Raw genomic sequence first — 13,282 nt, forward strand, 5'->3', positions numbered from 1 at the left:
AGAACATCTGCTAAACTAAATTAAACAACCATCTGGTACAACTCTCCAGCAGATTTCCAAGTTAAGATCAGATTAATCAGATTAGATGTATAGTATCCTCCCCAGAACTATAGCAAACATTTACATTGAGAATCTAAACTGAGAAATTGTTAAAGGATGGATTCTATTTTCTGTAGTAACTCATTATATGATCAGGATGCTTCAGCAAATATTAAGAAAATACAGTATGCTGCAACTATGGAAATGGACAAGCTGGCTTTTTTTTGCTGAACAGGTAATCACTGAGCATCAGTAAGGTTGCTAACTACAGCTGGTTCAATTATTACCACCACTAACTTCATAGAAAGGGGGATTTGAAACATTGAACAAGTGTATATTCACTGATCAGCTACAGAGTAAGACTCATTGTTGCTGGCCACTGTGTGTCAATCTGGCAACCCGTGTAAGCCTTGCGTCTGGGGAGGATTTGCTGCTGTAGTAACTGTATCCGGTGTTTGGAAATTTGACTCTTGCAGCCATTTCACACACTCACTCGTATTTATTACTAATTCTTTCTTTACAGGCACTTTTTAAGTACAGGAAATGGGATGGATATGGGATTATTATCCTTCGCGTATTCTTCAAAAGTCTTTGTTCGAGCTGTTTTTCTGTGTCTGTGCTAACACTAAGCCGGTAAATGAGAGAGAGAGCATCTGCTCTTAAGGAATAAAACTGTGACTTACCAGATGAAGCCCATAGTAGATTTTCAGTAAATTCCCTAGAACTGTAAGAGATTTAAACTGAGAAGCTGCACAGACCAACAAATCATCCCACTGGGACCTCACTAATCTCCGCCACTCCCACACTCCAAACCATGGACTTCGTCTCCAGGATACCTAACCCTAACAATACAGACAGTTATTATAGACACTTGTTCACAAAACCAACACACAAAGAACAGCAGCTGCATAAAATAAATAGAATAAATAGAATTTTTATTTGTCTAAATGTAATGATAATATATAAAACTGATTACAATATTACAGTGAAAGGATAAGTTCATTGGATACAAATGTACTAAAAAAGAAGGCTCTGGTACATTGCTGGGCCCCCTCTAGTGGTACATTGGTTGATGAATGGCCAAGATGGTGGACAATTTGTCAATACAACCCTACTGTATCTCTGAGTCTGAGTCTGCATCTCTCTTTGAAAAGACTTTGAGAGGGAAACACTGGGCTCAGATATACAGGAAATGGTCAAAATGTTTTTTTTTTAAGTGAGAACAAAGGCAAATCCAGCAGTCAGTGATCTCACACCAAGAGGTAAACTACCCATAAGTAAGCCTTTAAGACCTTTTTATAGGGCAGTGGAGGTAACTTTTTTGTGTCAAGACCCAGTGTACAATCAAACCACACCTGTAACCATTTACATATCTACCTATAAGACATAAGTGCATGCTGAGATTTGCAGCCATTTGGAATGTGCTACTTATAATGCTAGTAACACACAAACTTTAATTTATCATAAATATCAATATATTTAAAGCTAGCCAGACACCATCTCTTTCAGTCGAGGTGGTGTAATGATGGAGAAACCTGGACTGCTATGGACTAGAACCGTATCGTCTTTTTGTTATGGAGCATCACAATCCGTTGACTGCTGATGTGATGATCTGGGGAGCATCATATACAACAGTCGGTCACCCCTAGCAGTGAAATAAAGGACAATAACAGCTCATAGATACGAGCACAACGTCCTACAGCCACATGCGTAGTTACCTGAATTTCTTTTTTTAGCAGGACAATGCTTACCCACCCACACTGTACGGCTTTTCCAAGAACAGATCCTTGGCTGTGTGAGAAAAAGGGAGAGAGAGAAAGAGAGAGGTATTCCCATAAACTCATTCTCATTCTCACAGTCTCATTTTGAAGAGGATTACTCAAATATCAACCCTGGAGCATCATTTAACAAGCCCAGAGTGAACAGATCTGGGTGTGTATCTGACTTCTAAAAAAATACAATTGTTAAGAAGGGCTGAAGCCTGAACTGGAAGCTGGTTCTACAGGTTTTTTTTTTTCATTCAAAAGAGACAGAAAGTGAATAAATAAAGAAATCAATCACATGGTCGTTGACTCGATTGCTCTCTACCTTTAGTTATGCTGTTATATTGTTATAGTCAGATCTTCTGGGGTCATTAGACACACTCTGATAATATTAAATATTTGTTAAATGTTTGTTATTTATACATATGTCCAGTCCAAATTAATTCAATCTCTTCTTGTGAGTTAATGACTGTCCTTCCTGACAATGATGGAAGTTTTTGGAAATTACCCACCACAGATCAGCTGCCCAACATTCAGACATTCAGACTAAATTGCTCAGCCTCCACTACGAACTATACTGACATTTATATGACTTTTTATCATTCATTTACGAGTACAATGAGTTGCAACATCAGTTGCAAAAAGGGTTATATGTGTAAGGGTTGGCACCCGGTCAATGCCCCCTCCGGCCACCAGAGGGGGGCCTCGAGTATCACCGGCACCTAATCAAGCTCAACACAATGCACCTGTGTAAGAGCTATTTAAGCTCTGGGATTCAGTCACACAGTGCTGGATCTTTGAATCTTTTAGCCTGGTTCCTGAGCTGTTTTCCTACCTTTCCTGTCTGTTAGAGAATTAGAGTGGCCAACCCCTGTAGTTCTATTTCTCTAGGTCATTATTTGAGCTTCCTCTTTCCCTTTTCTCTGTCTGATAGCTTGAGTGGCTTTCCCTCTCTCTCTTTCTCACTACTCTTGAGAGCTTCCTCTCTCTCACCCCTAAGTTTTTAAAAGCACCTATAAACTTCGTAGTTTAGTTTGAGAAGGTTTCATTTATGTCTACCCCAGTTTATAAGGGGCAGCCAGTCCTCCGCTTGGCGTTCTTTTGTTTATTATCCAACATGCTTTCCCCGCGCTCAGCGTAGTGTTTTGTGTGTCCACCCATTTTGAAAATCAACTCCTCTTGAGTTGCTTTTCTCAGCCACATCCTTACCTGTGTTCAATTGTGTTTTATTCTTGAGTTTCCCTGCTTTGAGGTCTATTGTCCTGCACTTAGGTCTGTTTACTATCTGGTTCAAAGGGTTCACTTACTTGAGTGAGCCCAACCATTACGATATGAATAAATTAGATTTGATAATTTGATGAGAAGAATGATAGTAGTGTCCTGATTGCAGTGTTGTGATTCTTCCTGCACTCTACATCAGTAGTTTGGTGCCTATCAGTCGCCGCTTCTTCTCATTTATCAGAGCAGTCATCACTGAATCGACAGAACATAAAAACGATGCACGCTTCCATTACCAAGCTTAAAAGCCTTTAAATCCTGTAAGTGTCTGATCTCCTGGCAACCTGAGTGATGATCGAGTGGCTTTCTGATGACTGAGTTTGTTTGAAGAGTCCGCTGAACTCATTGGGAGTATTTCCAACTGCTTGTCATTATCAGGGAAGTGTTGCTAAGGTGTTGCTATAAGGTTGCCATGGTGCACCATGTGTTTTCTAAATGGTTCAAGATGCATTTAAAAATGTTGTTACGTGTTGTTAAAAATAAATTGGAGTGAATTGGAGGAATGAAACATGAAGCTATCTGCTACTTCTAGCCATGCTTAATTTTCTCCAACTTGTGCAAAGATGCCTAGATATCATAGATATAACACAGAAAAAGGATTATTAGTGTCTATAAGCCTTTCTGTGATGTTCAGAACCACGCTGCTGGTGATATGAATGAAGTACAGTAGGAATCAAACCTTAAGAGTAGAGAGTAGAGGGTGGGAACCTCAGACCCCTTTGTCTGTGATTGGTCTGAAGATTTTGTTAAGCCAATAGTGCAGGCACAATTTACTCAGAAGACTGCTTATTGGCTCCACCTGCTGCTGGTGAATAGAAGTTGCATTTGAGCCAACTTTCAAGAAAACACAGGAAACATTTGATGGATGCACTGGGCACTAATCATGTAAATGCAACCATGTAGTTAATGAAAATCATCATTTTCCTGGAGTTTCTACAGTTTCTACTAGCATTCTATTAAATGTTTGATTGTATTCAGCTGTGTTAGAGAGGTCAAAATGTTGGACGATAACCACCCTCAACACCTCAGCATTCACCTAACTCCCCGATTTATCCCAATAGATCTCCAAGTGTTATTTATTGTGCATCTCCAAGTGTTAATTTTTTGAGCATCTCCAAGTGTTCTTTAATTATTGAACATTGAATAATTATAAGACTGAAAAAATAAAGTCAGTACTAAATATATCAGCGGTTTTTTTTTTTGTTTTTACTATAAAAAACACGCCCACCTTGTGTTAAACCGCGCCCACTTTTCTCAGTTTACCTAGCGACACATTCGCAATACATAGTTAATAAAAAAATATATATAGCTCAGTTTGTGTTTAGCTTTTTTAAAATAGAGAAGCTGCGTGTATATAAGAGCGCGCGCTGTTTATTAAAGGTAACTAATGTGCGCGTGTTTCCGCGCGGCTGTGGTCTGAATGAATGATCACGGCTCTGTGTCGAAAGTGCCGCTGTGATTTTATGATCTGCTGAGAGCAGCGAACCCGCGCTTGTTTTGCAGCCGGTGCGCGCGGGACGCGGCGGTGCAGAATATCTGTTTATAGACAGTGATATCCGCGTGGTTCAGGATGTCCCTGAGGAGGGATCGAGATGAGGAGGTGCTGGGCTGGAGTGATGAAGAGGATGAGGGCTCTGAGTTTGAGAGTGGGCTCTCTGGTGATGAAGAGCTGTTTTTTAATGGGATGGACCCTGCTCAGGACGACCCCCGGCGCGCGTGAGTCTGTTTGGTCCTGTTTTAGATACGTTTTTGCTAAATAAATATGTATAAATTGTAAACAGAACTTTGCTGTATATAACGTTAAGTACTTTCTTGGTCTTAAAGGTAACGTACACCTTTCATAATTGTACCCTGAAAAGTGTGGTAGGTAGGTTGGTAGGTAAGTAGGAAGGAAATGTAGCAGCCAGTAGCAGTTACACAACACAGTAGAAACAAACAACAACAATAGGGGCAGTACAATAAGAGAACACAGTAAGAAATATAAGATTTTAAACTGAGATTTGGGGAAAAAAAAAAATATATATATATATATATATATATAAATATATAAATACAAAAACTATGCAAAGTGTGGAAGTAATCAGCCGTAGATATGAGGTAGTGCAGTAATACAGAGTACATTAAGTATAAGAGATAGCCAGTATCAGCAGATACGACAAACCCCAAACATAAACCATTGCAAGTTTTGTATTTAAGTTAAGTGAGTAGTAGGGGTGGGCGATATGGCTCTAAAATAATATCACGATATTTCACGGTATTTTTGCGATACCGATATACTTGCCGATATAGGAAAACAGAAAAATAATAATTAATTTCAGGAATATAGTATAAGAGTATAACAGCATAATCATAACTTGGCAAAATAAAGAATATAGCACAAAATAATATAATGCAGCAAAAAATATTGCAGAATATTTAGTGCATGCATATAAACTGCAAACTAAAACAATTATACAATAAATACACCTAAAGCTTCACAGTAAATAATAGACTACTTTTAAGACAGAACAGCCCTATTATCACGATATGGATTGTTAATATCAAGATATTACTGTGTCACGATATATTGTACACGATATAATATTGCCCACCCCTGGTGAGTAGTGTAGCGTCCAGGAGTGTGAATATACAGGATGTACAGTAAGTAAAGTGTCAATAGTGTCCAAGGGTGCAGATCAAATGTACATGTTACAGAGTGTGATTATAGTACAGATAAAAATTAGGCTGTGATTAAAAAAAGCATATGAGACTCGTTCCTCATCTGCTGTATCATCGTATGCAATAATAAAATGACAAAATAAAAAATAAAAATGTTCATTTTGTTGCAGTAGTGTATTCTTGAAATGTGTTTTGTCATATCGCCAAGAGTATCGTTATCGCAAAAAATACTATGAACTATCGTGATACTATTTTAGAGCCATATCGCCCACCCCTACTATCAAATGTAAATTAGTCAATTTAATTTATTATAGTATCTAATAAATCTTAATAGGCTGATCTAAAACCTATTTAAACTTATCAACACTGTGTGGACAAAAGTACTGGGGGGCACCTTCTCATATTTTAATTGGTGTTTTAAAAACAAGAATTGAACTTACTTTTGTTGGAGTACCCTTAGTGCATTTCAAACAACATCCTTACTAAAACTAGGATTTGTCCATGTATAGGACAGACTTTGTGATTTTCACTTAAAGTATAAGTAATATCCCTAATAATAAGTAATATTAATCGCTTCTGTGAATTCTTTCTTATACACAGGCTTTCAGATGAGACCAAGGTTCCTAATGGCTCATCAGCTGAAGGAGCCACCAGTGGGTGTGATAAGTAAGTGTAATTTTTGCTCTGTTTCACTTGAACTCAGATGTCAGAAGTTTCTAGTTTTAAGTAGACGCTGTACTTTAGTAGAGTGGCTTTACTGCTCTTTACAGTCTGACTGGTAAAATTCATATATAAAACACACTGGATTATTATAAGGCATACTGTTGATTTTTGGGAAAATTTAAGTATTTTAACTGCACCTTATAGTGCGAGAAATACGGTACTCTGCTTAAGTATGATGTGTGTCAACATCCAACTTCAGAGGTGTTATTCTGACTTCCTAGAGAAGTTCTAAAAAGAGTATAGTTGGAGGAAGTATACTTGCACATTTTGCACACTTACATCTTACACATTTTCTTTCTGTTATTTTTCTGTCGTCTTCAGAGAAACTCAACCTGCTAAGAGATGGAACAATGCAGATGAGGAGGACATTGAGCCCTTCCACCACAAATTCATTCCAGCCCGGAAACCTGGTTCTATCCTTGACCACACTAAAGATTACAGACCAGTGGATCTTTTCCAGGAGTTTTTCACCACGGAGGCCGTTTCCAGCCTCTGCAGTAACACCAACAAGTTTGCAGACATAAAGAAAGACATGGGGGAAAAGTGTAAATGGGAACCTCTGGAACCTGAGGAGTTTATGAAATTCTGTGGGATTCTTGTGTTTATGGGCATCATTCATCGCCCCACGATCGCAGATTACTGGCATCCTGACAGCATGTGGCAAACTCCTTATGTAAGGAAAATCATGCGCAGAGACAGGTTTCAGGCCATAAGTTTGAGTTTGCACATCAGTGACCCAGAATCAGACCGCACAAACTGTGCAAAGAAAGGAAAACCCAACTACGACAAGCTGGCGAAGATCAGGCCTTTAATGGAGAGCTTAAAAACGGCCTGTAAGGCATCGTATCATCCTAGGAGGAACTTGTCAATCGATGAAAGAATGGTACCAACTCTGGCTAAGAACGGGGCAACAGTTCGATTAAAGTCCTGCCGCCACACATGGGGATACAAACTGTTTGTCCTGAAAGACATTGCAAATGGATATACGTGTGATTTCACAGTTTTCGCTGATAGCGACCCAAAGAAAACCCCCAATGGACTCAGTTACGACTCTGTGATGTCTCTTGTGGATCCTCATTTTCTCGGTACTGGCTATATTCTGTACTGTGACAGCTTCTTCACCAGTCCAGCTCTGTTCATGGACCTGCACAAGATGAAGGTGCAGGCATGCGGCATGGCGAAAAAAAACAGAGCAGGGTTTCCCAAAGTCAAGAAAAACTCCCTCACGAAGACGTCAGCGCGAGGCACCATTAAATGGATCAGACAGGGACCCCTTTTGTTTGTAAAGTGGGCCGACTTCAAAGAAGTCATCGCCTGCTCCACTGTCCACAAGGCCTACGCTGGAGATGTCGTGACAAGAAGGCAGAGGCATTTGGACGGAACCTGTGAGGTCAGAGAATTTCAAGTGCCAGCGCCAATCAATGCCTACAATCGGATGATGAGTGGAGTTGATTTGGTTGACCCAAACCTTCAAAGGTATATCAACGGCAAAAGGTTTTACAGGTGGTACAAGATATTCTTTTTCCATTTTCTGGACATAGCTCTGGTCAACGCCTACCTGCTTCACAAAGAGCACAGCCAAGTGAAAGCAGCAAAACCGCTCTCATATCTTGACTTCCGGAAGAAGTTATGTGAACAACTCTGTAATTTTGAGACAAACCCTGAGCCACCCGAAGTTCCAATGAATCACTACCTTGAACGCATGCAAGGAGGGCGGAGAAAGTGCCGACAGTGCCTAGGAGATGGCAAGAGGAGTGACACTATCTGGCACTGTCCACAGTGTGATGTTCCACTGTGTGGTTCAGCTGCGAGAAACTGCCTTATGAGATATCATCTCTCCAGGAACCTAAAGGTGGGGTTGAACAAGGTGGAGAGTACTGAGAACGACATGGTGAAGACAGGGGTGAAGAGGATGATGCATACAGTGGTGGACAAGAACGTGCAAACAGTACCCAACAAGAAGGTCAACAGAGAGTCAGACAAGACGATACAGGTGTGCGAGAAGGAGAAAGAGAAGGAAAAAGTGATGGTGGACAGGAAGGCGAAGAAAACAGTGAAGAGTAAGATGAAAAAAAGATCAAAAGTGCAAGTGAAAAAAAAGTCGACCAATAAATCAAAGAAAACTGGTCAAAAGGACAAAAGAGAGACCAGAAAAAATGTGGAACCCAAGCTTGAACCATTGTTTGAACCCAAGATTGAAACCATGGATGAATCTAGGTTTGAAACCATGGTTGTACCCAGGTTTGAAACCATGGTTGTACCCAGGTTTGAAACCATGGTTGAACCCAAGTTTGAAACAATGGTTGAACCCAAGTTGGAACCAATGGATGAACCTAAGATTGAATCGGTGCTCTGGGAAAGATATGAAGGTCCAGAGGTGCACTACAGTGAAGTGACTGTTGTAATTGAATGAAATGCTGCGTTTGGAGATGCTTCTTAGCACTATGAACAGCAAAAAAAACGACTACAAGCTTACAGAGTTTTGCACATGAGCAAAAAAGCTGTGTACAATACTCGTACAATACGCAGATACAGTATTATAAACTATAGCAGCAGAACTGGTTTCAGTCAGCATGTAGGCCTTCAGTGGGTAAAGAGATTGGTGGGAACATTTCTCTTTTAAAGGCATATGGTCATCTGTTTTTATTCATTTGTTTGGTCGGTTAAGTTTTATTACGCTGTTTAAGACTTACCACATACTAATGGTTTTAATTCAGACATTATATGTTAATCAATCCATACTTCTTAAATGATTTCCTAATCTATAGTCAGCAGCTATTGGTCCCTTAGAGTTTATCAGAGTTGTACACTAATTTACATTGTAGGCTATAGCATATATATATATATATATATATATATATATATATATATATATATATATATATATGGAAACACTGGTGAAGAAGTCTCACTGTTACCTGGACCACATTTACACCTGGTCACTTTATGCATCTGGAGTATCAGCATTATATTTGAATGGGGAAAGGCTACGTAAAAAGGCGAGTGTAGACGCTCCAATGATGCAATCAAAACAGATTTAAATCTGATCACTCAAACCACTTCAAGAGGTGGTCTGAGAAGCAGTTAAAACAGATACAAACTCTCCCCAGTACAAATAACACTATACCAGTAGCAATTGCCACCCAATTCCAGCCCACAGTAATCATACAATCCAGATACTAATCAATTGAAGTGACCAGGTGTAAATGGGACTTTACTGTAAGCTAGATCACTACTGCCATATAGCTGCTGCTGATCTGATTTTGTATGAAAGTGTTTGTAAATTAAGGATATATTTTAACAAGTGATTATGGAAGACCTTTTCAGATCAGATTTGCATGATGGGACATCAACTTCAAAATCTGTATTTGTTGCAGGGTTATGTGGTATGTGGTAACTAACCTTACTATTGTAAAGGCACCTTTTATACTCCTTTTATGTACAAAAATAAATGTACATTCCAAACATTGTATCAGTCACTGTTTATATACGTTAAGGGTTAAGCATAACATGCAGTAGAGGGAAATGGCTACCAGGTCTGTCACTATAACACCGGTTTTATGGATGATATTTTGTCTCAGAAATAGTTGTGATAAACAAAATTATTGTCATCTTTAAAGCCCCTTTTCTACCACTCATAATTTATTTCTTGGTTATTTACTTTGAGATTTGTTGAATTTGTTTCAAACACTGCAAATATAAGGGCTTTATTTTTCAATTTAAAAAAAGTGTAGCTTAAACAAATTCCTCACCCAAACTCCCACCTCCCTGTGCAAGGCTGAAACGACATCATTTTGGAGGTATTTTTTAAAGTACGCCTTTCTTTACAAAGTTCTGAGTTCTCCTGTTTTTGTATTTGCACCAGTCAACCAGTCACCTTCTCTTTTTAATTAATTTGTGGCTTTTTGAAAGAAGATGCTCTATTACTGAAAGCTAAAAGTGTTCTACAACTACAGTAGGCTTAATTCCTGACCCTATTCATGCTGAAACCTCCGTTGCCAATAAAGATAATTATGTTCCATTGAGATTCAGATTGCTGGAGTCCAGAGTGCTAACCATTACACCACGGAACCATTACCACCTGTGATGGATAAAATTGCAGCAAATTAATGTAGAGCTGGGCGATTATGGGCAAAAAAAAAAATCGTGATTATTTTACAAAAAACACGATTTTCGATTTTGATTTGATTTTTTTCCTTCTACTAAAATTCAAATTACAGATAACAAATAAATGGTTCAAAACTATGTTTACTTTTATTTTGGTTTCACTTAAATCTCTCTTGTGGGGTTCAAGTGCAGACCCTACCTTGTGTGTGTGGGACATTTAAACTCCACTGATATAGTGAATTATCATGTGGTCTGTTTGGTGTTCAGACGCTTTGGGTTGAGTGAGGAGTCGACTCACTGAGTGAATCTATTCACAAGTCAGTGATTCAAAACTTTGTGAAAGTTTATGAAAGAAACAGGAGCGCCCATTATTGTTTATCAAATTATTTCGGATGCTCACCGTACAGCAATGACTCTGCAGTTTTTAGAAACGGTAGGATTACGGATTCCACACCGCTATAGTAATATTTCCACTGTTTTTTTTTTGCCACGAGCTCGGTACGGCTGTGTTTGGCTGCGTTTGGAGTGTTTGGCTTGTTGCTTTGTTTAGAAAATCCCCGCGCGCTTGTCTGTGGGAGGCGCCGGTGTTCTGTCGAATTGCTGCCCTAATGTACATTTAAGTGTAAAAATACAAAAGAAGTACTATTCTAGGGCATGTACCCAGTAAAATTCCAGTAGATGTACATTATTAGATTTGGATTGCATAAATCATTGTATCATGGCAAAGTTATGGCAAATATAGCTAATTACAAACTGCTTTTGTATTTATTTATGATAATAATTGTAATTTTTAGTTTACATTTACACTTTTGTGCAATGACAGTGTGTCCAGGTTGTTTAATGCACATAAACCCCCCTAAAACAGATTAATTATAAATAAAAAAAAAAAACACGAGAAATAATTAAATCGTGTAGGTCAGCGCATGCGCAGTACCTTTGGGAAGCATATATTCATGGGTAGGACAATTCGACAGAACACCGGTAAGCAGGGTAAGACGGAAAACATTTAAGAATTGAGTAGCGTTTTCTTTTTTGTTTTCTTGTTTATAACCCTATTTCTCCTTTAATTAAGGTCTTTATGGTAATTCAATATTATTTATGTTTTTCTTTCAATCCCTGATTTTTGTGAATGTTCAGCTACAGTAAAATAAGGGTCACTCTCTGTCACACAAGGTTTCTGTTTGATGTATAAGATATAATCATAGTTTATATTCCGCATAATACCGGACTGACAGACCAGCAGACCACACTGATTATCCGTCTGGTTCCATGGTGTAATGGTTAGCACTCTGGACTTTGAATCCAGTGATCCGAGTTCAAATCTCGGTGGAACCTAATTATGCTTCTTTAGGCCACACCTTTGGGAGACTGGCAGATGGAGCATTCTGGGATATTATTAAGAAAAAGCACATAAATAAAGAATGGTACAGATTCCTCCAGCAGATATAGTGTATAGTTGTATGTTAACATTTAATCATTTCATTATTATAATTTTATTTTATTAATAGTGTTATTATTTTAGTATTATATTATTTGGCCAAGCGCGCGATTATATTATGCAGTAAACATATCAGTTCGAGGAATCTGCACTATTCTCTCTATTTATACTGCTTCATTGTTCGTCTGCAGGTGGCGCCAAATAAACATTTAGGTCCCACCGAGATTTGAACTCGGATCGCTGGATTCAGAGTCCAGAGTGCTAACCATTACACCATGGAACCAGATGGTGACTGGTAGTTGTTTAGTGGTCTGTCCGTCTGTTATTATCCTGAATATATACCATGATAATATCTTCTTCATCACACTATTCACGTGTTTTAACTTCTTATTAACAATTTTTAAAGCATTTACAATATATTTACTAACCTCATTTATGAATAATGTATAGACCCTTCATAAAGCAGCCTTATTTTAAAATGGTAACGAATATGACATTCTTAAATATACGCTAGATTTATTTATTATTTTATTATTTTACAGTCTAATACATTTTACATTCAGGCATTGGACAGATCGCTACAGGTCCTGTTTATATCACAGTCTCACACCTCTGCCCACACGGATATCATAGGATATCCTCTATATAAACACCGCATAGGTGTAGGTGCAAAGTGAGAACAGAAAATGAATGGGGGTGAACTGACCGAGAAACCGCATGTAAAAGAACAGAGTAAATCATGCGCATAAAGCATGAGTTTACTTAAATGAACTCTTACACTAACTCTGCTGAAATGAATAAATATATGATTCCTGTAGAATCACTTTAAACTCTCTCTCTCTCTCTCTCTTTCTCTCTAAATATATATATATATATATATATATCTGCCAATATTGAAAAACACATTTATAACTTATAGAGAAACTACACAACTTAGTACAGTATAATTTTAGAAACGAAAGTAACATTTATTTGCCTTTTGTTTTGTTTTTAACCAACCGTATACATAAATATATTTGTTTAATTTCACATTTATTAGAGAAAGTAGACTAGTCGCAGCATTAAGCCCTCTTTTTAAATTAACAGGTTAAATAAAACAATCAGTATCAGTACTACTGAAAGTCACGCCGCCTGACTCTCCTCCCACACCTCCGGACTCTATTTCGTCAGTCGCTCTTCTTCGCCCAATCACGTTACGCTCCGACGCTCAGATTCACCTGTGTTCTGAGGAAGTTCCGGGTTACGCTCAGCATGTATTTTGTATTTAAGGCTGCAT

General features: G+C 38.4%; 1 protein-coding gene and 2 non-coding genes across 3 annotated transcripts; 2 read left to right on the forward strand and 1 right to left on the reverse strand.

Moving 5' to 3' along the window:
* Window positions 1-4,557: 4,557 nt before the first annotated feature.
* Window positions 4,558-10,080, forward strand: LOC103030158 (piggyBac transposable element-derived protein 4). The gene is made up of 3 exons (XM_022667976.2): window positions 4,558-4,796; window positions 6,339-6,404; window positions 6,783-10,080. The coding sequence occupies exons 1-3, from the start codon at window positions 4,651-4,653 to the stop codon at window positions 8,872-8,874; spliced, it is 2,304 nt and encodes a 767-aa protein (XP_022523697.2). The 5' UTR covers window positions 4,558-4,650; the 3' UTR covers window positions 8,875-10,080.
* A 1,751-nt stretch (window positions 10,081-11,831) lies between these two features.
* trnaq-uug (transfer RNA glutamine (anticodon UUG)) lies at window positions 11,832-11,903 on the forward strand. Its single transcript has one exon. It is a non-coding gene; the product is annotated as a tRNA-Gln (tRNA).
* Window positions 11,904-12,217: 314 nt separating this feature from the next.
* On the reverse strand, window positions 12,218-12,289 carry trnaq-cug (transfer RNA glutamine (anticodon CUG)). The gene has a single exon. It is a non-coding gene; the product is annotated as a tRNA-Gln (tRNA).
* Between the last annotated feature and the right edge of the window lie 993 nt (window positions 12,290-13,282).

The sequence above is a fragment of the Astyanax mexicanus genome, chromosome 25 (assembly GCF_023375975.1).
Source record: "Astyanax mexicanus isolate ESR-SI-001 chromosome 25, AstMex3_surface, whole genome shotgun sequence".
NCBI classification, from domain to species: Eukaryota; Metazoa; Chordata; class Actinopteri; order Characiformes; family Acestrorhamphidae; genus Astyanax; species Astyanax mexicanus.